At 56.0% G+C, this 26738-nt stretch overlaps 1 protein-coding gene across 1 annotated transcript in view; it reads left to right on the top strand.

The window, feature by feature from the left end:
- The first annotated feature begins 5075 nt into the window (after window positions 1-5075).
- The window catches only part of ARHGAP23 (Rho GTPase activating protein 23), a 71914-nt gene continuing 50251 nt past the window's right edge, over window positions 5076-26738 (top strand). The window contains exon 1 of the mRNA XM_059998739.1: window positions 5076-5138. Within this exon, the coding sequence (XP_059854722.1) occupies window positions 5076-5138 (63 nt within the window). The remainder of the gene's footprint in view (window positions 5139-26738) is intronic.

The following is a 26738-nucleotide window of genomic DNA, read 5'->3' as shown; positions in this document are numbered from 1 at the left end:
TTCCCCTGAGGGGCTGCCAGTTGCAAGCGGCAGGGGTGGGGCATCTTTCATCCACCCCCTGTCCTGATACCAGGGTTTCGCTGGGTGTGGCTTGCTTGCCCTGCCGCCAGCCCAGGGAAGCTGCAGCCTCTCTCTCCACCCCAAGTCAGCTGTCCAAAGGTTGCTGGGCTGGGGCCCCAGCTGTTTGGCAGGTTGCCAGTGCCTCTCAGCCCTTGGGCCAGGGGGGCTGTACCCCCCTCCTCGAGGTGTGTTCAGGTGGGATCCCTCTTATCCAGGATTCCTCAGGGACCTGGCAGCAGGGATGAGGGTAGAGACTGGCATGATCTCGAGTGGACCGTTGCCCCACCCTACACCATTCAAGGAGCTTGATGAGGTCTGAGGTCCCCTCTCTGTGATGCCTGGGGCTCTGCCAGACCCGGGCCCCACCTCTTCCCTAGCTCTCAGCCTTCAGGCCTCCTTTCTCTGCCACCTGCCTGTTAAGGGCCTTCAAGGTCTAGGTCAAACACTACCTCCCAAGGCCCCTGCCTTCTCCTGTCATTATGGAAGGCTCCCTTCTGCTTTGCTCGATGCTCTGCTTGTAGCACCATCATGGCACCATCCCAGCCATCCTTTGCTGTGCTTGTTGCCCTCCCTGGAATATGAGCTTCTTGAGGACAAGCACATCACCTGGTTCATTCCCTGCTACCCAACAGAGAGCAGTTTGCATGTAGACAGCACTCAATAAATGTCTTTGGACTTGACTGAACTGGGCTACCACCTGCTTTGGAAATGAAAGTTTAGGTGGGCATGGGTTGCTTCGAGGGGACGAGCAGAGGATCTGGGGGCTGAAAGCCAAAGGAACAAGAACAAGTCTGGTCTCTCCTCAGCCCTTCCCTCTAGTCCTGCCCTCCTGCCCTTCTCCACCAGGGGGCGCTCTTTCCCCTTCAATGGAAGGGCAGGCAGCTATTACCAGGTTTATGGTCACCAGCCCTGTAACCCGCCTTCCACCCATTCCTTTATCATCATCAAACGTGAGCCCTCAGTTGGAGACTGGCAGAGGAGGCCTATTGTTTTCATCTACAGAGAATGAAACCGAGGTTCAGAGAATATACTTTTCCTCAGAGACATTCAGCTACTAGGTGGGCAGCATGGGAACCTGAGCCCCGGTCTTTGGACTCTTGGTTCAGGGCTCCTTGATGACACTGTACAACCCCTTGCTGGCTCCTGGCCCAGGCCTGATCCTGACCCTGGACTGCTCTGGGCTGGGGACTCCCTGCCCTCCCCCATGCTCCCCTGCTGACCCTACCTGGCTCTGGGGAAGGCGGGTTCTTCCTCTGGCACGACTCTGGGCTCGTTTTCCTCTACTCCACTCATCACCCCCTCAGGCTCTCTCCCTTGGCTTCTCCTCCACCACCAAAAAGGCTGCTCAAGTGTCCCCCACCCAAATGGAGCCACGCCTCACCCCGACTCACCTGTGCTGTCCGGCTGGCCCTTCCCGGTAACGTCTCAGCGGCCCAATTCCATTTCACCACCCTCCCTTTTTCACCACCACCCCCCCTTTTTTTTTTTTAATTTCTTCACCCTTGATGCTCTTCCTCACTGCACAGTCTGGCCTCCACTCTACCTGTCCCCTGCCTGACACAGTGCCGCTTTCTCTGGCGCTCTCTCCTCAGTCCTCCCTGCTGCCTCTTCCTTCCTCACCTGCCCCGAAAGGTGAGTGCACTTGGGTCCCATCCTACATCTGGTCTCCGCTCTGCGCTGTCCCTGGAGAATCTGAACCACACTCCTGATCCACCAATGACTTCCAAAGCCATTCTCTAGCTCAGGCCTCTCTTCAGGGAGGTGGACCCAGGGTTCGAGCTGCCAGTCACTACTCAACCAGCAACACAGCCTGCAGGTTTCAGTGTGTGGACTCTGGAACCCAAAGGCTGTGGGTTCAAATCCTGCATGGCCTTGGGTAAGAAGATACTCAAGCCCTCTGGGCCTCAGTGTCCTTATCCGTAAATGAGGATTATAATATCTGTTTCACAGCTCCTGTGTAAGGCTAATTTGGAATAATGTATACAAAGGATTACTTAGCTCAGTGCCTGGCATGTCCCTTCTCCCTGAGAACACTCCAGACAACTCGTCTACCTAATATTCTGCGCGAGAAACCTTGGAGTTGTTCTAGACTCTTCCATTTCCTTCCCGCAACTCCCATTTGGTCAACAAGATCCGGGGGCCTCTGATGATTGGTGCCCCCTGCCCAGGTGCAGGGCCCCCCCACCTGGCCGCCCACCCCTGGCTCCTTGCTGCCCTCCGTGTTCTCTTCCACGTCTCACCACAGTGGCCATGGCACGTCTCCGCTTAAATCCCTGCCCTAAGCCAGGCTAGAATCTAAGTGCCTCAGGCACAGTCACTCCACTGTAACATCCCCACCCGCATTTCCTTCCTCATCCCTCCATGCTTCCTGCCCACGGACCTTCCGCTTGGCTCCAGCCACACTGCTAGAGTCTGCTCTCTCCTGCCTCCCTGCCTTGGTCCATGATAGTCTTTCTCCCCAGAGTGTTTCTCCCCCCATCGCCCACCTCACCCCATCCCATCCATGACGCCCTCAAAAGATCACGGTCACCTGCTTTTGGAAGAATTCCTCTGCTTCTCCAGCCTCCCATGGCTCCTTTTCTGGGATCTCAGGACCCCTCAAGGGAAGGAGTTAAGCCTTATCTCCTATCCCCAGGGGCAACCTCCACTCTCCCACCCATGGTATATCAGGACTCCCAATAAACATTTGTGAATGAAGGAAGGTGATTGGGCTGGGAGAGGAATTTAGAAAGAGGGGGAGTATAAAGAGGGTCCTCAGTGAGGGACACCCTCCATCCCATGTTGGGCTTCACTGCCCTAATCCCCAGAGAAGGAGTGTGCCAGGAATAGAGTGGGTTTGGGGGGCGTGGATGGTGGGATGCAGGGAATGAGACCCAGATGTCAGAGGGGTTGGGGAGCCAGGACGGAAAGGAAGAATGAAAGAGGTGCTGGAGAAGGTGGATGGGGGAGGGCCGGGACAGGATGGGGGTACAGGTCAAGGTGCAGGAAGAGGTGGGAAGGGCAGCAGGGTGGGGGAAGAGCGCACTTTCTGGGAAGTGGGAGAGGATGGGGGAGGTGAGTGCAGTGCATTGTGGAGGGAGGAATTGCCTGCCGGCCTGTGTGAGCTCATTTCCTCTCACCGCCTCCTGCAGTGTCTAAGGGCATCAGGCTCTGGAAAAAGTGAGCCAGGGGCACCCCAGAGGCCACCACCCTCCTCCCCTTCCCCACGCAGTCCAGTCTGGATCTCAGATGCCACCACTCCCCCCTTACACATTTGTTTTGAGAGGAAAGGACCCCTGAGCCGGGGTGGGAGCAAGCCTTGGACTGTTGGAGCCGCAGGGCAGAAAGAGTCAGACAGAGGGACCTGGTTTAAGATTAAGCAAGAAAATACAGGCAGTAGGATGGATTACCGTTAGATAGCAGGAAGAACTTCTCAGAAGTGGGGCATAATTCTGGCTGCACATGACCTTGATGAAGAGAGATGGGGAAGGAAGGAGTCCTTAACTGCCCTTCCATTATTACAAAAGCGTCCCTTTCCATTGATTTCCAGGGAATTTAAAGTAAATTAAATAAAACATAAGAGTTAAAAACAAGTCAATATCTCCTTCCTCAGGTTTACCGGAGTAAGGATGTTCTGGTAGGTGTCTGGGCCATACTGCCCCCTGCAGGGCCTGACTCCCTGACCCTGAGGGGTCCAGGACTTGGGGCTGATCCACTCTCGGGAGTCGGGATGGTGGCGGTGGTGAAGCAAAGAGCTTTTATGAGGCTCACTGCCCCAGAGTGGGTGGGCCATTTCAGCAGGCGGAGTCGGTCTTCCCACTTTCATTGCCTGCCTTGCCCAAATCATATTCCTATTTATCTATGGTCTCTGCCTTCCTTTCTTCACAATCTGGGTGAAGGAATGCAGGAGCCCTTAAAAACTACAACAAGGCAAGGGAAAGAGGTAAGCATAGCCTGTACAAAATAGGAGGTAGGAAGGATGTTAGGTAGATAGCAGAAAGAACTTTCCAGCAGAAACTACGGACTGAGACACTGCCCCTTCCTGGATCATCAGGGGATGGGCTGCAGGGGCCCTGCGTGTGGGCAGGGAAATGAGAAGTTGACTCAGGACCCCGATGGTTCTTTGGGTCCAGCTCAGAGTGAAGCTGGGAAGGGAGGCTGTGGGAGCTTGTGATTGGGAGGTCTGGAGGGTCTCTGCTCTTACTGTCACCCACTGCAGAGTGGGTCTGTGGGCTGTCTAGAGGCCTGAGCCACAGGCTGGCTGGGTGGGGGTCTGAAGGGCTGGGGCACCTGCCTCTCTCTTACAGCCTGCATGGGATCCTGGGCTGAGACGCTGCCTGGGAGGGGTGTCCCAGATTGAGGGGCATGAAGCCCCTGAAAGTTCCCGTTACCCTCATCGTCCTCCCCCTCCCCCTTGGGTATAGCCATCTCTGCCCTTGTCTCAGCTTCCGTGAGTCTCTGGATGGAAGGCTCCCTAAGCCTTTTTTCTGTCTCTCCCTCTCTTCCAACCTGGGTCTCTTCATCTTTGTCTTTGATTTTCTCTGCCTCTTTCTACTCTGTCTCTGTCGTGTCCCTGCCTCTCTCATGCTTTCTGGGTCTCTCCGTCTCTGTTTCTGACTACCTCTGTCTGGCTGTGTTTCTCTCTGCTTTACTTTCCCTTCCTTCCTCCCTCCCTCCCTCCTCGGTGCTAGTTCTGTGTTCTGTGCCGTTGTCCTCTTTCCTCGGCCGGCCCGGATCACCGTCTATGGGCTGGTCCCCTGGAGGCCGGCCCAAACCCTCTCTAAGCCCATCTCTCTTCCGCTGGCTGTGTTCTGCCCCCTAGCTCCGCTGCCAGCGGCAACCCCTGCCTCAGCCCTCTGTACCAGTCTGCTACCCTAACAAGAGGCAGAGGGTGCGCCCCGTCAGGAGCGCAGGAGGAGGAGCGAAGAGACGCCCCACCCCTCCGCGTTCGGCTCCGCCCCTCCGGCCCCGCCCCTCCCTGGTCCCTGCCCGCGCCCCCAGCAGTGCCCTGGCAGCAGAGCCGCAGCTGCCGCCCGATGAATGGAGTCGCCTTCTGCCTGGTCGGGATCCCGCCCCGCCCGGAGCCCCGGCCCCCCAAGGTGAGGATGCTGAGCCAGGGGAGGGGGCGGATCCAGGCGCTAACGGGAAGCTGGCAGCTGGGGCCGGGGTCGCTGCGCCCCCGCTCGGCGGGCACAGCCTGGGGCGCACGGCGCGGGCACCACGGGCATGGCTGCAGGGAACATCGGCTGGTGGCCGGGGAGGGGGCCGGAGCGCGAGCTGCCCTGGGCAGGGGGCGGAAAGGAAGAAGGCAGGCAGGGGGCCGGGGCTAGCACAGGGCTGCCAGGGCCGGGGGCACCGACCCGGGCGGCGGTGCCAGGCCCCCGGCGGCCGGGCAGCGGGGGCGGGAGGCCCGCGCCTTTTGTCCGGGTTTTCCAGGCGGGGCGCCTGCCGCCGTTTCCTCTGCCCGAGTTTTCGTTTTCCGTTGGCGAGGCCCCGGCACAGCTGGAGGGAGAGGGAGTGGGGGAGGGGTTCCCGGAGCGGGATGTCCTTGGCCACTGTGGCCGGACACCCCCTCCCTGCGCCACACTCCCCCCGCTGCCGGGCCGGACCGCCCGACGAGCTGTCCGGCGCGGGTCCACCGCCCCCCACCCCGGGGAAGAGAAACAGGCCGGGGACCCCTGGTCTTGCAGGCGCGGCTGCCCTCGCTTCTGCCCTCTCGGGTTGGCTGTGGGTGGGTCTGGGCACGGGGTGCCAGGGGCATTACTCAGCGCTGGGCTGCTTTGCTTGGGTTCTTTCATCTGCCGGCTGCTGAGGCTGGGGAAGGCCAGCAGGGGCCTCCGGGCCCCACTGGGGCCAGCACCCTGCCTCTGAGCCTGACTGCCCTGTCCCACTGGAGCGCCCCAACATGCACTCCATCCCTTTCCAAGTCGAAGGGTTGAACACTGTCAGGCCAGTCATTTTCTGAGCTTGAAAAAGAAGTTTCCTGGGGGTCCAGGTTGGGATCAAGACCTGGGCTGAGAAGGTCTCTTCCTCTTTTGACGGGGCTGGAGGATTTAGGGCCATTCCTCCCCAACCATCCCCTCAGTGTTGGAGCTGGGGTCTGGTGCTTTGCAAACTCTGAGACTGGTGTGTATCTCAGGAGCTGGATGTAGGCACAGTTCTCCCTTGGTCTGCATCTCTATCCCCTGACTCCCCCTCCACCTTTCAGCCAAAGTGTTTCCTAATTAGAAACTTGAATTTCAGAGTGGACTGGGGATGGAAGTGAATGTCATTATCGTCGAGTTCCTTGGATTCCCACCCCCTAACCCCCAACACACACACACCAACACCTACTTCATCTCCACCCCCCCTACTATCTCCACCCCCAGCCCCACCCTGTGGCCCAGCTGTGGGAGGGCAGGGAAGGTGTTTGATCCCCTGGGGTTCTCCCCCTCTTGCCAGGGCAACAGCCCCATTCCCCAGAGCGGCTGCTCTCACTAAGATGTGCTCACTGGCCTGCGACTTCAATCTCAATTACATAACCAGTCATTTCGCTTCCAAACACAGCCCAAAGGCCCTCAGCCCCAGCCTCTTCTTCCACTTGCTCACAAGGTGGTTGGGTCCACCGTAGGTTTCTGGGAGCTCCAAGTTCCTGCATCTGAAGCCCCTCCCTCCCCTTGGGAATGATGAGGGCAGTAAATCCTTCAGTGCTGGATTTGAGGGCCTCAAAAGCCCTGGGAGCAGGCAGGGTGGTAAGTATTAGGGTCTGAGACGACACAGCGACAGTGTCAGGTCTAGAAACTGGGTCTTCTGATGGGTCACAGCACAAGATGAAGCGCTAGGGAGGGGAACATTATTAGGAAGGTGCCTTTGGGACACCATGGGGAATGGGGCAGGCTTTTGAGGATCTCAGCTCAAACAGAGAGGGACTGGACGCTGGGAATAGGCCTTGTGTTTGGGCAGCCTGGATGGGGACCTCTGTGCCCCCGCATCAGGCCAACCCTGAGCTCAGGGGCAAGGGGAGCAGGAGGCCAGTCTGGCCCCCAGGGGTGCAGCATTTTGGGCATGGAGTGGGAGATGAGGGAGGGTGGTGAACAGGGCTGTGCAGTAGTGGGCAGAGGCATTTCTTGCTTCATCCTTTATCGCAGGGATACTTAAGAAGGACTTCATGATGTATCCGATTAAAAGAGAGTCTACAAAGGCGAATGGAATAAGTTACCGAATGAGGGACTGCAATTAGCCATTTGGAAGAACTTCTAGGGAGAGGCTTACAAGCTGCAGCATCCCAGGTGAGCCTGGAGCATCAGGCAGGGAAGTTTCCTCCAGTATAGTGGGTTAGATAGGTAGATTCCTGTAATGTTGGATTCCAGTGTAGAAATCTGGAGAGATTCATGGGAGATGCAAATATACTCAAATGAGCATATATATTAGTGCCTGAAAAAAATGTGTTTTAAGGATGGAGAATTGCTCTAATAGTAGAGCTGATAGCTAAGACATAGATAGCAATTACTCTAGGCCAGGATTTATATAAGTTACCTCATTTAATCCTCACAAAACCACCATGACGTGGGTGCCGTTATTATCCTCATTTTTCAGTTGAGGACACTGAGGCACAGAGAGCCAATAGCTTGGCCAAAATCACATCGCTAACTAGTGGCAGAGCCAAGGTGGGAACCCAGCAGTCTGGCTCAAGTTCATGGTCTCACTCCACTACCCTGCTTTTCATGACCTGCCTTGTCTGCTGTCACTGTCACCCTGAATCTGGGTCCGTCTTGGATACAGGCCAAGATCAAGGTCAACCTCTTGCTGGATTGGAGCTTGGTTGCTTTCAGCTGGGACACGGATGGCGACAAGAGGTCTCAGGGTGGCAAAGCCTCAGGTGTCCATCCATGGTTGGTGGGTGGGGAATCAGCTCATTTACTCCAGCAACCCCCCACCCCGCCCTATGCTAGCCCACCGCACTTGGGCTGTGGCTTGGTTCATTGGTGTTTTCCTTCCAAAGGGGCATCAGCCCTGCTCTATTGGCTGCAGGGGTTCAAAGGTGAGATATTGGCTTGGTCAGGGATTTGGACAAAGCCTGGTTTTAATTATCCTGCTCTCTCTCCCTCCCCAGAGAGAGCCATGAATAGGGCCTGTGGGAGCTGGCTCTGCCTTTCCCCTAGTACCCTCCATCCCCTTCAAACAACCCGCCTTTAGATCCAGGCCTCCCTCTTTCATGTGAAATTGCACCAGCTCGTCAGCAGGGCAGTGCCTGTCAGTACCAGGCAGGCATCTCCTCTTCACTGCCTCAGTGGGACGACAGGCTGGGATGGCCTTGGGACTGGACTCTGGGGTGAGTTTAAAGCTCTATGGGGGTGGAGTGTATTCATCATCTGTCAGAGTGGGTCAGGACCAGAGGGGTCATCTTGTCCAACAGTGGGGAATCTGAGGCCAGAGGGTGGCCAAGGTCAGATAGGCCGGGAGTGGTGGACATGAACCCAGGGGTTCTGCCTCCCGGGCTCCCAGGCCATGCCTTTCCCCACACAGTTCTGTCCCGGGTGCCCCCCTCCAGTGCAGTGTTCTGAGATTAGGCCCCAGGAAGGGAAAAGGAGGGCAGGGAGGAGCAGGGACAAGTGGACAATGTGTCCCATTCATCTCTGTGTCCCCAGTGGCCAGCACAGTGCCTGGCACAGAGTGGCCCTCCATAAATGTTTGTGAAGTGCAGGCCGGGAGCAGCCCCTCCCCTGGCCTCGTGGGTGCCCCGTGCCCAGCTCTGCCCCAGCATTGTGATGCGTGGTCTACACATCAGTCTCCCCTGCCGGACGGGGAAAATGGTCATAGCAACTACTTCCACAGTGCTGACCACTGGCTACATTATTCCTATCCATCTGACAGATGAAGAAACTGGCACAAAGAATCATGTGGCTTCCTGAGGTCACACAGCTAGTAAGTGGCAGAGCTAGGGAGTTGGCCGTGCTTATTCCAAGCAGCCCCAGAGGTGTCATGTTTATCTTGGTATCCACAGAGCCTGGTATGCAGCCAGTACTCTGAGAATGTTTGTTGACTGACTGACTCACTGACTCACTGATAGTATATGGAGGAATCACAGAATCCTGTAATCCTTTCGAAGTAGCTGGGTTGGAGTCTTGGGAAAGTAGCCTAGAGGAGCATCATTTTGTTATCGGTGCCAGGAGTGCCTGAGCCAAACCTAGAGAGGAAAGGAAAACTCACCCAGGGGAATTCCCTGGCGGTCCAGTGGTTAGAACCCTGTGCCCTCACAGCAGCGGGCACGGGTTCCATCCCTGATCGGGAATTAAGATCCTGCAAGCCGCGTGGGCCCCTCAGCTTTCTGACTTCTCTCTTGCTCCCACTCCCTCCCTTTCTCCTGCAGAGTTCCAAGGGGATGGCGCTGAGCAATGGGCAGGTGGGAAAAGACGACAGGTTGGATTAACGATGTCTGTTCCTTTTTCATCTCTCTGGCCCTGAGATGTTCAGCCCAATGCATCACCTTTGTGGAAGATCCTGTGCCTTTCAAGTTGGAGGGTGGACGGAGTGTCGGGTTTGGGACAGGGCCTTTCGTAGTTATCAATTCTCCATCTCTCACCTCCAGTCCTAAACTTGAGTCCCAAGGTCACCTCCTCCAGCCTTCTCAAACCCGTGTACCCCTAGGCGGGTGACCTCTTCCCCTCTGCCTCCCCCTGCTCCCCACTGGCTGGGTCTGTCACTATCCCCAGGCCGCACTTCATCTGCTGACAAAGGCTGGTGGGAGCTAACTAGGAAAAAAGAAGTGTGGTGGGTGTGGTCTGCCTTCTCATATCAGCAAGCAACCTCGGGAGATGAGAGGCCCAGGCCTGGCACGGCTCCTGGTACATTGGGAGGCACATTGGGTGTCTAGGCCCTGCCTTCAGCCTGAGGGGGTTCAAATTTCAGCTTTACCCCTTATTCAACTATGTGACCTTGGCCAAGTTACTTAGTTGTTTTTAGCCTCCATTTTCTTATCCCTGAAATAATCCCTCAAAATTGCTGAGAGGATTAAATGAGGTAATACAGGTAAACTGGCTGACATTTGGTAATCTCAACTCTTAGCAGCAACTGGATGGCAATGAAGACAACACAATTTGGGCTCCATAAAGAGAACCCTTTATGGTCGGAGTAATCTGAAGAGCTGTCCCTGTAGGTAGTGAGGCCCCTGTCAGTGGAGGTGAGCAAGCACAGACTAGTCTAGAGAGAATTCAGGCATTGGGTGAGGGGTTGACATAGAAAACCTTAAGGACCCTGCTTTGGGATCAGCACCGTGTGGTAGGAAATTAGAGGAGCAGGTGAGACCTGGTTCCCGCTGTTGGGAACTGGGGAGCGGAGTGAGAGGCTGGCTGCTGTGGTTTGGGCTATGAGGCTCCTCTGAGGAGAGGGAGTCCTGAGAGGCTGCCTGGAGGAGGCCTGGAAGGATGGGCATGGTTCTGACGGGTGGGAGAAGCGGGGAGGCCACTGCAGGCCAGGAAGGGCTTGGTGGCTGAGGGGCGGTGCGATGCCTGGACCACTGGCTCTGAAGTCAGCCCAAGGCTGCCTCCACATCCTGGCTGCCCAAAGGGGTTGGGTGTATGGTGGGGGTGGGGAACTGGTAGCTCCCTGACCCCCGCCCCCCAGACTCTCCTGGACGAGGGGCCAGGGCTACTCCCTGTGGCAAAGAGCTGGGGCCTGTAAGGAACAGAACTGCGGAAAGAAAGACTTCTTATGCCCAGTGCATTTGGGGGCGTCTGGGGGTCGGGGGAACAGTGGGGCCTTTGTCCCCAGCCACCGGGAATCTGGCCGAGCAGCCAGCCCTGGGTCTGGCTGGGCCCTCGGCAGGCAGGTCCTCTTTGAAGTGACCCTTTCAAAGCTCAGCCTGAATCCCTGGGAGGAGAGAACTTGGGGCGGAGCGTGGGGATGACTGAGACCCACAAGCCAAGGATGGAAACAGACCCAGGACTGGCCCCTTTGGTGGGAGGGCTGGGGGGAGGTGTGTGGGCCGGAGGAATGTGGTCGGGACAGGGGGACATGTGGGAGCCATGTGGGAGGACAACCACTCCAGGGTCTTGGCCCCCAAGTGAGGGTTAATTAGGGAAGGACAGAGCTCATTCTGGCCTGGTTTCCAACAGTCCCTGGCTTGACTTATCTCTGACTCTGGGCTCCTAAATCCACAGCTTTTTTCCTTTTTAATTTCCTCAAAGAGTGTGAGAGCTCCTTGGAGAGAACTGGGTGTAGACGCAGGACTTAGAGGCCTCGGTAGGAGGGAGGGGTGGAGATCTGGGCTAGCCTGAGAGCCCGGAGAGGCAGGAAGGGGAGGCTGCAGTGCAGACCCCTGCCCTCCACCACAGAGTTTCCACCATTCTCCAAAAGAGAGCGAGGGAGTGGGGAGAGATGCCCCCGAGAAAGGGAACATCTTTGTAAGTTTTAGCTGGACAGATATTGGAGACCATCCCCTCCCCTGCCTCCCCACTTGGCTCAAAGGGAAACTGAGGCCTAGAGAAAGGCCAAGGCCAAGGGACTAGAAGCAGAGGGGAAGGGACAGGCAAAAGTGGGAGGAAGAGGGAGGTTGGACGCCAGGTGAGAAGTGGGTTCAGGCTGCTGAGTTCTAATCCGAGGGTAGTGGAGAAGTGCCCATGGTCTCTCCAGCCCTGACCTGCTGTGATTCCATGAACCGGGGGAAAGGAAGGGGCGAATTTCTGTTGGCAGTTTTTTTGGGCTGAGCAGCGGACCGTGAAGCCTTTGGCAGCCCAGGTGAGACCCCTACCCCACCCTGAGGCTGTTTTCTGGTTCATGCCCCGCATCCCCACCTTCCCCTGGCACCACGGCACTCTCTGTACTTGGGAAGATTCTTCCAAATCTCCCTTTCCTCTTCCGAGGGTATGGCCCCTGGTTCCTCCCCAAGAGAGGGAGGAGGGAGCTGAGCACCCAGGCCGTGACTGGGGGCTGCAGGCAATTCTGGTACTTTCCTGTATCTTGCACTGGCATCCGAAGAGCTGAGCCCTCATTTGGCATCGTGCCCCATCTCTGCCTTGCAGCACCTGGTGTGGGTGAGGGGATAAGGGGGCAGCTGAGGTTGGACCCAGAGCCCAGGAGGGGTTGGGATGTCTGCAAGAGGGGAGAGTGGGAGCCAGGAAATGGGGGTCACACAACAAGGCCAGGACTGCTGGTGGGATGAGAAACAGGGCCCTCTTCCTTTCGAACTGGAACCTTTTCCTCCTCCAGTGGCTCCCAGGTGCTATGGTCCCCACAGTGCTAGGGAAAGCATTATCCGAGACTGGGTGTGGCCCAGGGCTCTGAGGACATTCCCAGGCCTGGCTTGTGTGAGAGCGTCCTCTCCCTAATTATAGCCTGGGGCAGGAGAAGGCCCATGACTCCAGAAACTGGAGGCTCAGTGCCTGGGAAAATCAGGCAGTGGCTAGATTTTCATGCCAACCATACTTTGTTCATTTGGTGACCATTTCCTCTGTGCCTTCTGGGTTCCAGGCTCTCTCTGTGGGTCTTGGGACCTGGGTGGGTATGACACAGCCCGGCTCTCAAGGGGTTCCTTTTCTCACCACCCAAAAGCTCCACTAAGATTTTTTCAGGGGTTCTGAGATGCGCATCTACAGTATCTGCCGGTCTAGAACACCCCTTGCCACCCCCCAAAATATTATCATAAAAATTGGCCTGATCTAACTGGGGAGACAGACCCAGTTAGACAGACCCTGTCTTCACATCATTTGAGTGTGAATGAGGTCACAAAAGTGGTAACAGGAGTTTACAGATGGAAACAGTGTCACTGGGGAGAATTGCTATAGGGATCGGTTAAAAAACAGTTGGTGATATGATTAATCTCCTTTCTCTCATCTCCTTTCCAAACAATAGTTAACAGTAGTTAAGCTGAGGATTCTTTATCGAAACTTCTTTTGATCAATTTTCAAGGACCATCATGAAGTGGTTGTACATTTACTGATATAAGAACCAAGACCCTGAGAGGCTAAATTACTCCACCAAAGGTCACCCGGCATCCGAATTTAAATCTGGGTCTTTCTGAATCCTAACTAAGGCTGTCCTGTGTCACGGCTACATTCCCTGACAAGGAAGAGCCTGGGAGCACAGCTGCCACCCTGGGAAAGTGGACCCTTCCCCCTGCCCCCAGCTGAGCCTTGAAATCCAAGTAGGGTTTGGCCTAATGAGGGAAAGGTGGTGGATACAGGCAGCACAATTATGTTCTGCTTCTCCGTGACTCTGCTTGCACAGGGATTTTCCCTATGCCTCCCTGGAGTCTGGGTTTGCTCACGAGTGGTGTGGAGGACCCCATGGCTCTGGCAGTAAACAGGGGCTGAGTCCCTGCCTCCTCTAGAGACGCTCCAGCTCTGAGGGGAAGAAGACTTTACCAAGGAGGTGAGGCTTGCCAAGGCTTGCAAGATGCCTGCTGGGATCGGTGGGGTGGTGGAGAAGGGAGAGCAGGGCATTCCAGGCAGAAGGACCCAGCGTGAGCAAAGGCAAGGAGGTGCGAAACAGCCTGGCCTCTTGTGGGGTCAATGAAAGCAAGACTGAGAGTAAAGAGAGATGAGATTGTCAAGGCCAATGAGGGCCAGATCCTGTCCCTCTCGTCCGTCATCATGGCGGATCCTTCATGCCATACTAAGGAACTTGACTTGGTCCCGTAGATACTGTGGAGCCGTGGAAAGGTGTCAGGAAGTGGAGGCAGCAGACCAGCTGAGAGTTGCTGAGGGCTAAACGTGGAATTGGAGATGGAGAGGAGAGGAGAGGAGTGGGATGCATCACCCTCCTCCCCTCCCCAGAAGCTTCCGTGCCATCTCTTCCCCTTGTCTAATTTAGCCTTCCCTGCCTTCTCCATTTCACAAACTTCTATTTATCCTTCAAGGCTCAGTTCAAATATCCTTCTCTGTAAATCTGCCACCCCTCCCCCCACCAGCCACCAATTCCTCGAATATATGGGGATTTCCTCCTCTGGGGACTAGACTTTAAGCCCCATCAGGGTAGGGACTTTTGTCTTGTTCACTGCTCTATCTCCAGCTCCTAGACCAGGCCAAGCTGAATGAATATTGTTGACTGATGAACTGAAAATTTCCATAGCACTTCGCACGGCCTTGTGAAAACCCCATGATAATAATAGGAGTATTGGTTGCAACTAACATTTATTGAACATTCCAGTGCCAGGCACTGCTGTGCTCAGCACTTTATACACACTAGCTCTTTAATCTGCACAACAACAACCTCATGGAGAATAGATTATCTCTATTTTATAAACGCAGAAACAGAAGCTCAGAGAGGTTAGTAACTAGTCCAAAAGGATACACAGCTAGGAAGTGGGATTCAAGTTGGGATTCAAAACCAGATTCCTCTGAATCCTGTTTAGGAATGTTTAAACGCTACGCTCTGCAGCCTTTTAATTTTGTCTCATGTCTGTTTCTTCATAGAATCTCATTTTTTTTATTAATGAAAAAAAATCCTTTGTGGACTACTGAACTAAGATTTGTTGAACAACTTCTATGTGCTAGGCACTCCACACTAAGCCCCCTCAAGGACCCCATTTACAACTGAGGAGACTTGAGAGGAAAGAGACTTGACTGGGGTCACACAGCTGGGAACCTGATCTTACAACTCTTTGACGCCTCGCCCTCCGGGACACCTATCAATAGTGCCAGAATGAAAGAAAGAGGAGCCGGGCTCTGAGATTGACTGACTTGTTTGGGGGCACACAAGGGGCTGGACTGGGCCAGGGAAGTGCTCCCCACTTCCGTCATTGATGAAGAAAGGGGGTCCAGAGGCAGGGATGGAACTGTTGTAATTTCCCAAGTGCCCCGCTGTCTGTCAGACATGTGAGCTCCAAGGAGGAGAGGCTGACCTGGCGCTGGGGTGGGAGGGGATGGTATCACAGCAGCAGAGCCTTACCAGGACCTTGACAGAACAGGGTGAGAGGCCTCCAGAGGCTGCACATATCAGTGCGACTTCAGCCAAGGGGTGACCCGAAGGACCGCTTGGGAACCGCGGCTACCCGGGTGGAAGCCGCTGTGAGCTGGGGCCCTGCGCGGGTCTAGTGCCCCTTAGCACCACCTTCCCGGAAGGACAGAGACCCACCAATCAGATAAGCCAGCTGCTTTCTATTTGCATGTCATTTGCATGACCACACCTCTTCGCTCCTGCCACTCAGCCTCCGCCTCCAAGAGTGCCTCCTGGGCTTCCGCCCCATTTCAGGACCCTGTGCAGGGCTGGCGTGGGAGGGCTGGGTTGGGGGGCTGCGGGGCGTGAGGGGCAGACCTGGGCGGCCAGCCTGGCCGCCCTATTCATAGCTCAGGGGCTGGCGTAGTTCGCATATTTGGCGTTACTCACGTCTGGCTGGCCCGCGGCTGCCACCCCTCCTTGCTCCTCCCTCCCTCTTCCTCCTCTCTTCACTCTTCCCTCTGTCTCCTCTCCCACCTTCGATCTCCACCAATTTTCCTGAAATCTAGGGTTGGCCGAACCCACAGGAGGAAACTGAGGCCTAGGGAGGGGGAGTGTCTTTCGGCCGGGCCTCCAGGGAGAAACTGGTAGTAATGAGGCGTATAATGAGGTGGCTGAGAGCCTGGGCTCTGCCAGCAGACAGACCTGAGCTTGCATCTGAGCTGCCGCTAGCTGTGGCACCCCGGCAAGCTCCTTAGCTTGCAGTCCGGGAAGCTTTTCAGAAACAGTCAAGCTGAGACCTCGAGGATAAGGGATCAGTTAAGGGAAGGTGGGGGAGGGAGAGAGACAAATGTTATATTCCAGGGAGAGGGAACTGTGGATGTGGTGGACCAGCCCTGAGTGGACAAGGGCTTGGCCAGCTGAGGTGAAGGGACAGCGGACCCTACAAAAGAGATGAAGCAGCTTCCCTTTTCTCCCCACCCCTTACTCCCTTATTCCAGCACCCCCCACTTTCTGGATCTGGTTCCTACTGAGGAGGCAGCAGGGAATACAGAAAGATGGACAAAGATGCGAAGCAGCCTCTGCCCCAGGTAGACCTTTCCTGGGGGCAGGGGGTTTGCCAACCATCTGCTTTCTCTGAGGAGAAGCTCATTCATTCCTGTACATTCAGAAGCAGTGTGCCGAGCACCCAATCTGTGCCAGGTGCCATGCCAGGAGCTGTGGATTTGACTGCCAGCAAAGCAGACATGGTTCCAGCCTTCCAGAACTCACAGCCCCAGGGGGGAGATGTTGGTCAAAATAACCTCATAAATATACAGGCACCATCTCGAGAGTGCTGTGAGAGGGTGCAAAGCGACCTGACCTGGTCTGGGGGCCAGAGAAGGTGTCTCTGGGGAGTGACTTTTTTGCTGAGAACTGCAGGGTGGGTAGGAGTTAATTAGGGTGTGGGTTGGTGAGGCAGGGAGGGAGCCAGGGAAGAGAGAACAGCATTCCAGAAACAGCATGTGCAAAGGACCTGAGGCTGGAAGGCTGCCTGGTCCGCAAAGGAAATGGAAGGAGGCCAGGGTAACTGGAGCACAGAGAAAGGGGGTGTGGTGGGCATGGAACCCAGAGGCACGTCCCACAGGGCCTGGTGGTCATAGTATTAAAACAATTAGTCTGGACTGTAAGGGGCCAGAGGAGTGATGGAGACTTGGGGTGGAGTGGACATGGTGAAGTGGGTGGACTCAGGAGACATTTGGGAAGCAGAGTCCACTCTGATGGGTGGGATGTAGGGCTGGGGCCATAACCCCTCCCATTTACTGGTTCCCAGAATGCTTTCCTAGCAACTTTGTCAGGCTGCTATCCCTAGCTTCATTTTGTAGTTGAAGAAATAAGAAAACCTGTGTGACCTTGAGGTCACACAGCCAGAAAAGGACAAGGGCCAATACCATTGGCAAGTGTGACCCTTTCTCTAGATCAGCTTTTCTCGATGCTGGGCCAGTGGTCTCTCTCTCACCAGCCTTCTATCCCCCACCCCTAGGCGCCCTGTGGGTTAGCTCAGCATTCCCTACCTAGCACCAGACTGGGTGGGGGACCCAAGAGGCCAAGGTGGTGTGTGGGTGTGTGTCACACTTATCCCAAGAGGCTGCTCTGCTGTTAAATGAGGTAATGCATGGGAAGTGTGCCTGGCATATAGTGAGGGTTCAACAAATGTTAATTACTGCTGTGGCCGTTACAATGTCCCCAAATGCAGAGCCAGGCACATGGTAAGGGGGAGGATCTGGGGTCGAAGGCGTTGCTGCCTGGCCTCTTCTGACCACAGAGCCCAGCACAGAAATCATCTCAGCTCCCTCACAGGCAGGAGCCAGGGGAGGTTGTTTGTCCCTGCAGAGCCACCATCCATCCCTTCCACCCTTCCAGCTGCCTCTGCGGCATCATGGGCTGGATTAGGGAGAGGTTCAACTCTTAGGCAGGGTGAAGGGATAACCTGGGCAGGTTGAGCAGGGCCTGGGGTGATGGGGGGGGTGGTTTCAGGGGTGGAGCTGAGAACCTCTCCCTGCAGGGTGCCCTTGGGGAGACTTTGGGGATCTGCTGAGACCTGCCTTGGGAGGGGATGACGTCTCAGCTTGACTTGGACTGAGCGATCCCCTGGAAGAAACCAGTAGGTGCATCTGTTGCCTCTGCCCAGGTGGTCAGATAACAGGAAGCATTTCCAGAGAGAGGTGTGGGGGACAATAGGAAGAGCCATGGCCAGAGTTCTCCCCCAGTCTCCTCTGAAATGAGCTGTTCAGTGTGGAGTCAAAGAATGGATACGATGATTTTGGAGAAGAGTCATTGCAGGCATTTTCTGGCCTTCAGGAATGACTGTCCCTAACATGATCTTGTCTGAAAAAGGGCTCTGGCCTCTCTCCAGGACTCCTTGACCAACTAAAGTGAGACCCTTCCCACAGTTGCTCTGTCCTTCTGCAGAAGACCCTGCTCCTCTGTACGAGATGGGGAGGGTGACCCTGGGGCCTGGTTGGGGGCCTGGAGAGTGCAGTGGGGGAGGTGGGGTGGAAGGAATGAGGGCACCCTGCCCACTCTGGGCTGTGAGGGAGCTAAGTGTGCCAGACCTGGGCCACCAGGGGGCTCTCCCGCACACGGGACCTGCCTGCGTCCCTGACAAGACTGCATCCTTCAGCGTTCAGGCATGGTTTTCTTGGACCGTGTGCACGAGAGAGCACGCGAGAACGGGGTCTTGCCTCTATGTGCACACCCTGGTATGTGTGTATATGTTACGGGTGGTGTGTAAGCGTATGTAGGCTTGGGAAAGACATGTGTGCTGGGGGGGTGTCAGGCCTCAGGGGGTCAGGAACCCCATACTTAGCCTGGCTTTTGCTAGAAAAACTCTTCCAAGGTTCTGACACCTTGGAACGTGGCCTCTCAAGGGACTGTGCGTCCATCAATCCAGCCTCCGATAGATGGTAGGTCCTCGTCAATGCCAAGGACCTACTCTGTGGGAGGTTCAGACTCCCCTGGAAGCCTGAGAGCTCCCCTTGTGCTCGGTCTACTAGGGCCACAAAGATGACAGCAGGGGTTCTGAGAAGGCACAATGGACGGGGTGGGAGGGAAAGGTCCTCCCGGCAGGAGGTACCCAGCTGTCCCGGGCAGTCTCTGTGGGCAGGGCCTGCTCCTGGGCCCCATTGGAAGACCCATTCATTTGTTCCATCTTCTTTCAACGATATATATTTTTTTCATTTGAATTCTGACTTTGCCATTTTTTTTTGGTGTGTGGCAAAATATATATAACTCAGAATTTATCATTTCTAAGTGTAGAGTTCAGTGGCATTAAGTACATTCATATCGTTGTGCAACCGTCACCATCACATGCCTCCAAAGCTTTTTTTTTTTTAATTTATTTATTTCTGGCTGCATTGGGTCCTTGTTGCTGCGCGCGGGCTCCCTCCAGCTGTGGCGAGCGGGAGCCACTCTTCGCCGCCGCCGCCGCCGCTGTGCGCGGGCCTCTCTCTGTGGTGGCCTCTCTCGCTGCAGAGCACGGGCTCCAGGCGCGCAGGCTTCAGTAGTTGTGGCTCGCGGGCTCCAGAGCGCAGGCCCAGCAGTCGTGGCGCATGGGCCCAGTTGCTCCGCGGCATGTGGGATCCTCCCGGACCAGGGCTCGAACCTGTGTCCCCTGCATTGGCAGGTGGATTCTTAACCACTGTGCCACCAGGGAAGCCCCTCCAGAGCTTTTTTCATCTTCCCAAACTGAAACTCTGTACCCACTAAACCATAACTTACATTCCCCTTTCCCGCAGCCTTTGGCAACCACCGTTCTATTTACTGTCTCTATGAATCTAGGTATCACATATAAGTAGAATCATAAAATACTTGCCTTTTTGTGTCTGGCTTATTTCACTTAGCATAATGTCTTCAAGGTTCATCCATGTCGTAGCATGTGTCAGAGTTTTAAGACAAAATTCCACTGTATGTTTGTGCCACATTTTGTTTATCTAATTCATCTGTCGTTGGGCATTTGGGTTGTTTCCACCTTTTGGCTTTTATGAATAATGCTGCTATGAACATCATTGTACAAATATCTGAGTCCCTGCTTTCTCTTCTTTTGGGTACATGGCCAGATGTGGAATTGCTGGATCATATTGTAATTCGATGTTTAATTTTTTGAGTAACCACCATACTGTTTTCCACCATTTTGCATTTCTACCAGCAAGACATAAGAGTTCCAATTCCTCCACATTCTCGCCATCAGCAAATAATTTTTGAGAGCCTACTATGGACAAAGCACTCTAGCGGTACAAATACATTTCTTTACTTTTTTAAAAAAGCTTATTTATTTATTTTTGGCTGCGTTGGGTCTTCGTTGCTGCGTTGGGGCTTTCTCTAGTTGCGATGACAGGGGCTACTCATTGTGGCGGCTTCTCTTGTTGCGGAGCACGGGATCTAGGCGTGCGGGCTTCAGTAGTTGTGGCCCATGTGCTCAGCTGCTTCATGGCATGTGGGATCCTCCCGGGCCAGGGTTCGAACCCGTGTCCCCTACATTGGCAGGAGGATTTTTAACCACGGCACCACCAGGGAAGCCCACAAATACATTTCTGAAAATTTAGTAGCTATTGTCCTTAGGAAGCTCTCAGTCTAATGTGGGAGACTCAGGCCAGGCCCTTGAGCAGTCTCCAATCTGAGGAGGAAAGACACAGGCCATGACCTCTGGGAGACTCTGGACTAAGATGGGGCAAAAACAACAAAAACAACAGTCCTGCTCTCAGGGAGCCCAATCTGATGGAGGAAGCATAACTTCTTCCTTTTGGGGTGTCCCCAGACAGGCCCAGAGACCAGAATGGATACGTGGAGGGCATGCCTTGAGACAGTCAAGGGGCTGATGAGTGTCGTAAATCAGGGGCTGGAGAGGGCTTGTGGTGGGCCCTAGCCCACACTGGCCCACGGTTGCCTGGGCGATGGCCCCACTGTTTACTTTGTGGCTGGCTCCAGACTCACCGTTTTCTGCAAGTGCTCATTTCCCACCATGAGGAAAGCTACTCATCTTTAGTTTCTCCTCCCTCTGGTGTCCCTGAGGAGGGAACTGGTTCTCTTGCTAGGAGGGGGCCCTGCCAGCCTGGCACCTTTGCCATCCTCCTTGTCTGCTGGGAGCAGGTTCCATCCTGGGGTCTCATGTCGCCCGCCCCTTCCTCACTCCCAGATGGCCTACTGACAGGGCTCTGGGCCTGCCGAAGTTCTGCTATGGAAGGGGGGCTCCTGATGATTCCTCCCTGCTTATTAGGGGGAGGTGGGGCACATAGGGGCCTGTAGGGGGTAGGCAGTGAGAGGTGGTGGTGATGACCTCATGAGTAGGTTCGCCTGGGTTTGTACAGACCTCCTTGAGTGTCTGCATGTGTCACTGTCTTTGTGTACGTGTGGCTGAGTCGTCTGCATGTCTGAATGTGAGTGTGGTTGGGTGTGTGAGAGTGTGACTATTCAAAAGACAATAAAAACATCTTGCATTGACCTTGAGGGCATTATGCTAAGTGAAATAAGGCAGAGAAAGACAAATACCTTATGTATGACCTCACTTATATGTGAATCTAAAAAGAACCCCCCCAAACAAAACCCCCCCAAACCCCAAGCTCACAGATGCAGAGAACAGACTGGTGGTTGCCAGAGTGGCGGGGATGTGGGGTGAAATGGGTGAAGGGAGTCAAAAAGTACAAACTTCCAGTCATAAAATAAATAAGTCCTGGGGCTGTAATGTACAGCATGGCAGCTATAGTTAATAATCGAGTATTGCATGCTTGAAAGTTGCTAAGAGGGTAGATCTTAAAAGATCTCATCACAAGAAAAAATTTCTGTAACTAAGTATGGCGACAGACGTTTAACTAGACTTATTGTGGAGATCATTTCAATATATACATAAACATCCAACCATGCTGTACACCTGAAACTAATATAACGTTACATGTCAATTATACCTCAATAAAAATTTTTTTTAAAAAGAAAACAAACAAAAGTTTGCATTTATTGAACCCCTATTATATGCTCAAGACTTTCTTTAATTGACTTAATTCTCCTAAGAACCTATGAGGTGGAACTTAGTGTCATTCCCATTTTATTGGTGAGGAACTGAGGCTCAAAGAGGTTAAATAACTCACCCAAGGTCTCACAGCCAGAAAGGGTAGGGATAGGACTCAGTCCCAGAAGTCCTGGATTCCAGAGGACCCTGGAGCCCACGTGCTAACCCCTGAGCCGTACTGCCACCAGAAGAACTAGGGGATTCTGTGCTGGGATTGTGTTGGTCCCTCCTTGATTTCTGGCATCACGAGTGCTTCCTCCTCCCTTTTCTCTCACCCGCCCCTCCCCCAGCCTTCCTTGGCTTGGGCCCAGTTTCAGGGTGGGAGAGGAGTGTCGCAACTCGGGGCAAGACTGGCCCTGGATGGGGAAAGCACGGGGTCTGGAGAGACCCTCTGAACCACCCGCTGCCCGCAGGCTAGACCGAGTGTGGGGTTCCCAGGTTCCCGGTGACGCGGGGTTATCTGCACATTGAGGGTGTTGGGGAGACCCGGGCCTGCCTGGCCGGCTCATCCGCTTGGCCTGTTGGGGCATGTCGGGACTGCACACAAGTGGTGCTGGGAAGCAGGCATCTGAGTGGGGCAGGAGGGTGGAGGAGGAAGGAGGGGGCGGCTGCCCTTGAATGAGGAGAGACTGGCGCAGGGGTCAGAGGCCCAGGCATGGGCGGGGCGGGCATGCCTTGGGTATCGCATTGCCTACATGCCTGGGATGAACGGGCTGGCAGGGGATTTGCTCCGTCTGTGTGTGAGGTTGTGAGTGTGGGGTGTCCCAGTCTGATGGTGTGCGATGGGTGTATGGAAGCAGTCGGAGCTTTACAAATGCCGGATGATTCTCTTGGGTTGGGGGCATTGTTTGTTCTGTGGTTTGAAGCCTGCATTCTGGGAGGAGGCACACAGAAAGCAGAGGAAGGAAATGCAGCCGATTTGACCCTGGGACCCCTCTCTCTCACTTCCTGAGCCACACGCCCTTCAGCAGTATCAGTTTCCCTCCTTCTCCTATCACCTGACCCTTGGGCTGCAGGATGCTTCCCTCTTCCCCAGTTTCTGGTTGTCAGGCTGGCGCCTGCAGCCTTCTGCTCCTCCAGCTCAGCCCACTCTCTGCTTCAAAGGCTTACCTGGGAGGCCCCTAACCCCGCTCTCAAACAAACTGTCCGCTCCCAGAGAGAAGAAGCCCTGAACCCCTGACACAGGGGCTCCTTTGGTATGTGTATGGGGGTCTCCCTTGGTGGGGCTGAAGGCAGCTGGCTTGGGCCTGGATCTGGAATTGGGGACCCCTGAAGACTTCAGGAGCTAGGACAACACTAGTAGAACGGTAAGCGCCCTGAGGGTAAGGTCTACACTCATCTTGTTTTTCTAAGGTGTCCCAGCCCCCAGCACAGCCCCTGGCCCACAGCAGGCACTCAAGTCGTGGTTCTTGAATACATAAATGAGAGGATAATGGACAGAGATCTGAGTTAGGGGTTAGAACCCTGGGATGGTCCCACCTTAGTAAAAGCAAGCCTTGAACCAGTCACTTGTCCTCTTTGAGTCTCAGTTTCTGCATCTGAAAAACGGGTATAAAAACAATCTCAAATATTCAACTCTTAGGGTAAGGGTCAAATGAGATAAAGTGAAAGTGCTTTCAAACAGTAAAGGATGATCTCACGTGGAGAGAGGAAGACCGGATGCCCTCCCTTTGGGGGTGCAGTCCCCAAGCCCTCCGCAGGGGACCTTCAGGAAGATAAGGTTGAATGGATTTTGCAAGCTGGTCAAACTAGAGGATTGATGGGAGGGACTGCTCAGCGGGGTAATTCCTGATTTGGGGGGAGGAAGCTGGCGAGGGTGTAGGGGAGGAGGACTCACACTAGGCAGGAAGGCTTGGAATAGAATCTCAGCTACGCCTGGTATTTCCCAGCCCTTGGCCCCCTCCCCCACTGCACTCTGGGGCCCACCCCACATTCCTTTCCCAAAGGAAATGGGGGAGGGGGCCGAGAGGCTCCCCAGGCCTGGAAGATCATCTATTCAAACTATGTATAAGTTTCTAGGCCCTGCGGTGTGTACCTTGCTCCTGACATGCCTGTGGAGAAAGCTGGGGTGGAGTGGGTGTGGTGGGGAAGGCGTGGGTTTGTGTTGGAGGAGGCTGTTACCTCCTTCTGGGGGCCTTGTTGCCCCTGTCAGACTAGAGGGCAGGAGATGGGCGTCACAGATGGCTTCTCGTTTCCCAGGTCTCTGCTGCCCTGAGTACAGAAACCCCGCGCTGCTTCTCCACCTCGCCTCCCCCTGCAGCCCTCAGAGCCGGCCCTCAGAACCCTTAGCAGTTTCGAGGGAGGGGGGGAGTCGATTCTTTTTTTTTTTTAACGAATTTTTAAATTTTATTTTTGCTGCGCGTGGGCTTTCTCTAGCTGCGGTGAGCAGGGGCTACTCTTCGTTGAGGTGGGCGGGCTTCACATTGCGGTGGCTTCTCTTGTTGCGGAGCACGGGCTCTAGGTGCATAGGCTTCAGTAGTTGTGGCTCACGGGCTTAATTGCTCCGTGGCATATGGGATCTTCCCTGACCAGGGCTCGAACCTGTGTCCCCTGCATTGGCAGGCAGATTCTTAAACACTGTGCCACCAGGGATGCCCCAGGGAGGTTGATTCTTGATCCAGATACACAGCAGCACCTGTTGGCCATGAGAGGCTCCATGGGGCGTGAGACGGGAGAGTGAGTCTTATTTCCTCAGAACCAGGGACTGGACTTGCAGCAAGAGGAAAGGAAGTTAGGCAGCTGGGGGGACTAACTGGCTGCCTGCTGGGAAAGCGGGTCAGACTCTGAGTCAGGACATCCCTGTGGTCATTGCCCTCCATTCGGGGCGGCAGAGGCTGACATGGCTGAGGACATTCTCGGTGGTGATTCCAGCTGGTCTGAGGTCCTGGTCTTTGGAGGGCATGACGAGGGCAGGAATGATCCTGACCCAGAAGCCTCGGTTTTCTAGTGATGGGGGCGGGGGAGGTGCTGATGGAGCTGCCAGGAGCCCTGCTACCCCTGACCGCGGTCCTTTCCCACTCTGTCCCAAGCCCTCCTGACTCAGCGCTGGTGGCAGCCTCGCTCTTCCCTTCCGGCTTCCGCCAGGGTGGGGGTGGGGGTCCAGCTCCTGCACAGGGGGCCCAGCAAGCGGCAAACAGGAAACAGGAGAACAAAACCGCTCCCTGGCCCCCACACGCCTCACCCTCACCCTTCCTCCACCCCCCACCCCCGCTCCTGCCCACCCCCATGGTCCTCTATTTCTCTTCCTTCTCCCCTTGGTTTCCCTTCCTCTCTGTGCCCCTCTTTCTCTCTCCTCTACCTCCCCCCACAGGATCCTCCATCCTGGCCTGTCCTTGCTGGGGACAGCAGGTGACGGGACGAGGGAGGGAAGGGGGAGCTGACTCTTATGCCTGGTTCTCCCTTCTGGTGGCTTCCCCCCCAAGGGCCCAACCCTATGACTCTTCCTCCCTCGACTCCTAGATTTGGGAGCAGGGTTGGGCTGGATCTGCTCCCCTCTGCCCCCAGCCTCCCTGACCTGGATGCTGGCTAGAATTTAGGTATAAGACCCGAAGTTGGAATGAGGGGCTCCGGACTTGGAGTCCCAGCGCTGCCCTAACGAGCTGGGTGCTCTTGGGCTTCTGTTGTTTTCTGAAAACTAGGTCAGGGCAGTGGCCCCAGGCCCCGGGGAGTGGCTGTGCGGGGGGAGCACACGGTGGATAGTCAAGTGGGATAGAAATGGGGGTGGCCATGACACGCCTACTAGCCAAGGCCTCTGTCGGCCCCACCCGGGAAGGGGCCTGGGAAGAGAGAGAGCCAGGAAGGGGCGGAGGGCAGGGTCTGCCGTGGACTGGGGCTTCCTGTCTGACTCACATGCTAGGGGTGAGGTGGGGGCCAGCTTGGAGCCCATTGTCGGCTTGTGGTGGCCCCTCTGGGTAGAGCATAATGGGCAGGGAGTCCTGGGGAAAAGGGTCCGTCACACGCTCCCACAGGTGGTGGTGGGAAGGGTATAACGTGACTCTGAGGTGGGGTGATTATGAGAGAGCGCTGCTGTCTGAGCAGGGCAGTGTGTGTGTGTGTGAGAGACCTGAGGGGGCACGGCAGCAACGCATGGAGTGGGTGTACTGGGTAGTGTGTGCACGTCCTCTAGGTGTGTGCCTTCGTGGGGTTTGTGGGTCTCTCTGGGGGGTGTGTGTGGAATGTATGGGTGGGCAGGTGGGGGTCTGGTGTGCTTTCAGGGGCACAGTGGGTATGCTTGCAAATGTGTCTCTGTCGGGTGTGTGGGCCATTGTACCCATGGGAGGGTGTTCAAAGTGTGTGCGCACACAGAAGGATGGCCACGTGCAATGTGTTTATGAGGGGAATAGTGTGTTCGTGTGTGTGTGGGGGGGGGTATGGGGACAGAGGGGGAGTGAGTGACTGTGTGTGTCGGGGAGGGTGTGGGCTGTCTAGATGTGTGTGTGGTGCGGGTCTGTAAAGGTGGGTTGGGTGTGTGTTGACATGTGTACGCGTGGGAATGTGTATTTCTCTGGGGCACCGGCAGCTGGTTGAGCTTTGGACTGGAAGGAGTATAAGCGTGCGCCGGCAGGTACAGTAAGTTTTTGTGTGAGTGGAGTGAGTGTGTGAGTGTGTGTGTGTGTGTGTGTGTGTGTGTGTGTGTGTGTGTGTGTGTGTGTGTGTGTGAGACTGCGGGGGCTCTGTGCAGGCCCTCTCGTGTGTGGGGGGCGTGAGTGTGTGGGATGGGGCGGCCGCGCACAGGGGCCGCCCCGGAGGGGGAGGTGTCTGCCCTGCGAGACTCGCCGGCGTGTCCGGGCTCAGGCGCCCTCGGCCAGGAGGCGCGGGAGGCGCGGAGCTGCTGCAGCCGTCCTGCCGCCGTCCGCGCGGGCCGGCCGTCCCCTCGGGGCCCCAGGGCTCCGGGCCCGTGGCTCCGGGGGACGGGCGGGGACCCCCGGGGCCCGCCCGCCGCCGCCGCCGCCGCCGCCACCCGGGGGGCCGAGGACGCCGCCCGCCGGGCGCCGAAGAGCGGCCGCCGGCCCCCGCGCAGCGCGCCAGTCTCCGGAAGCCCGGCACACGGCGCGCTGGGGCCGGGGCGGCGGCCGGGCCCGGGGGCCCCCGCCGGCCGCGGCGCTCGTGGGCAGCGCTGTGTGGCGCGTGGAGCGCGCGGGGGCCGGGGGCTGGCGCTGGGAGCGCGCCGTCGGCGTGGACTGCAGCGCCCCGGAGCCGCGCTGCCTCTGGCTGCCCTGCCTCAGCCACAGCGACCGCCGCGCGCCCGGGCAGCGCCCGGCCAGGGTGAGCGCCTCGGGGGCCAGCGGGGTCGGAGGCAGGGGCA

Source organism: Delphinus delphis, chromosome 19 (assembly GCF_949987515.2).
Source record: "Delphinus delphis chromosome 19, mDelDel1.2, whole genome shotgun sequence".
Classification (NCBI taxonomy): domain Eukaryota; kingdom Metazoa; phylum Chordata; class Mammalia; order Artiodactyla; family Delphinidae; genus Delphinus; species Delphinus delphis.
Note: the sequence above shows the minus strand (reverse complement) of the source record. Positions and strands in the feature narration are given on the sequence as shown.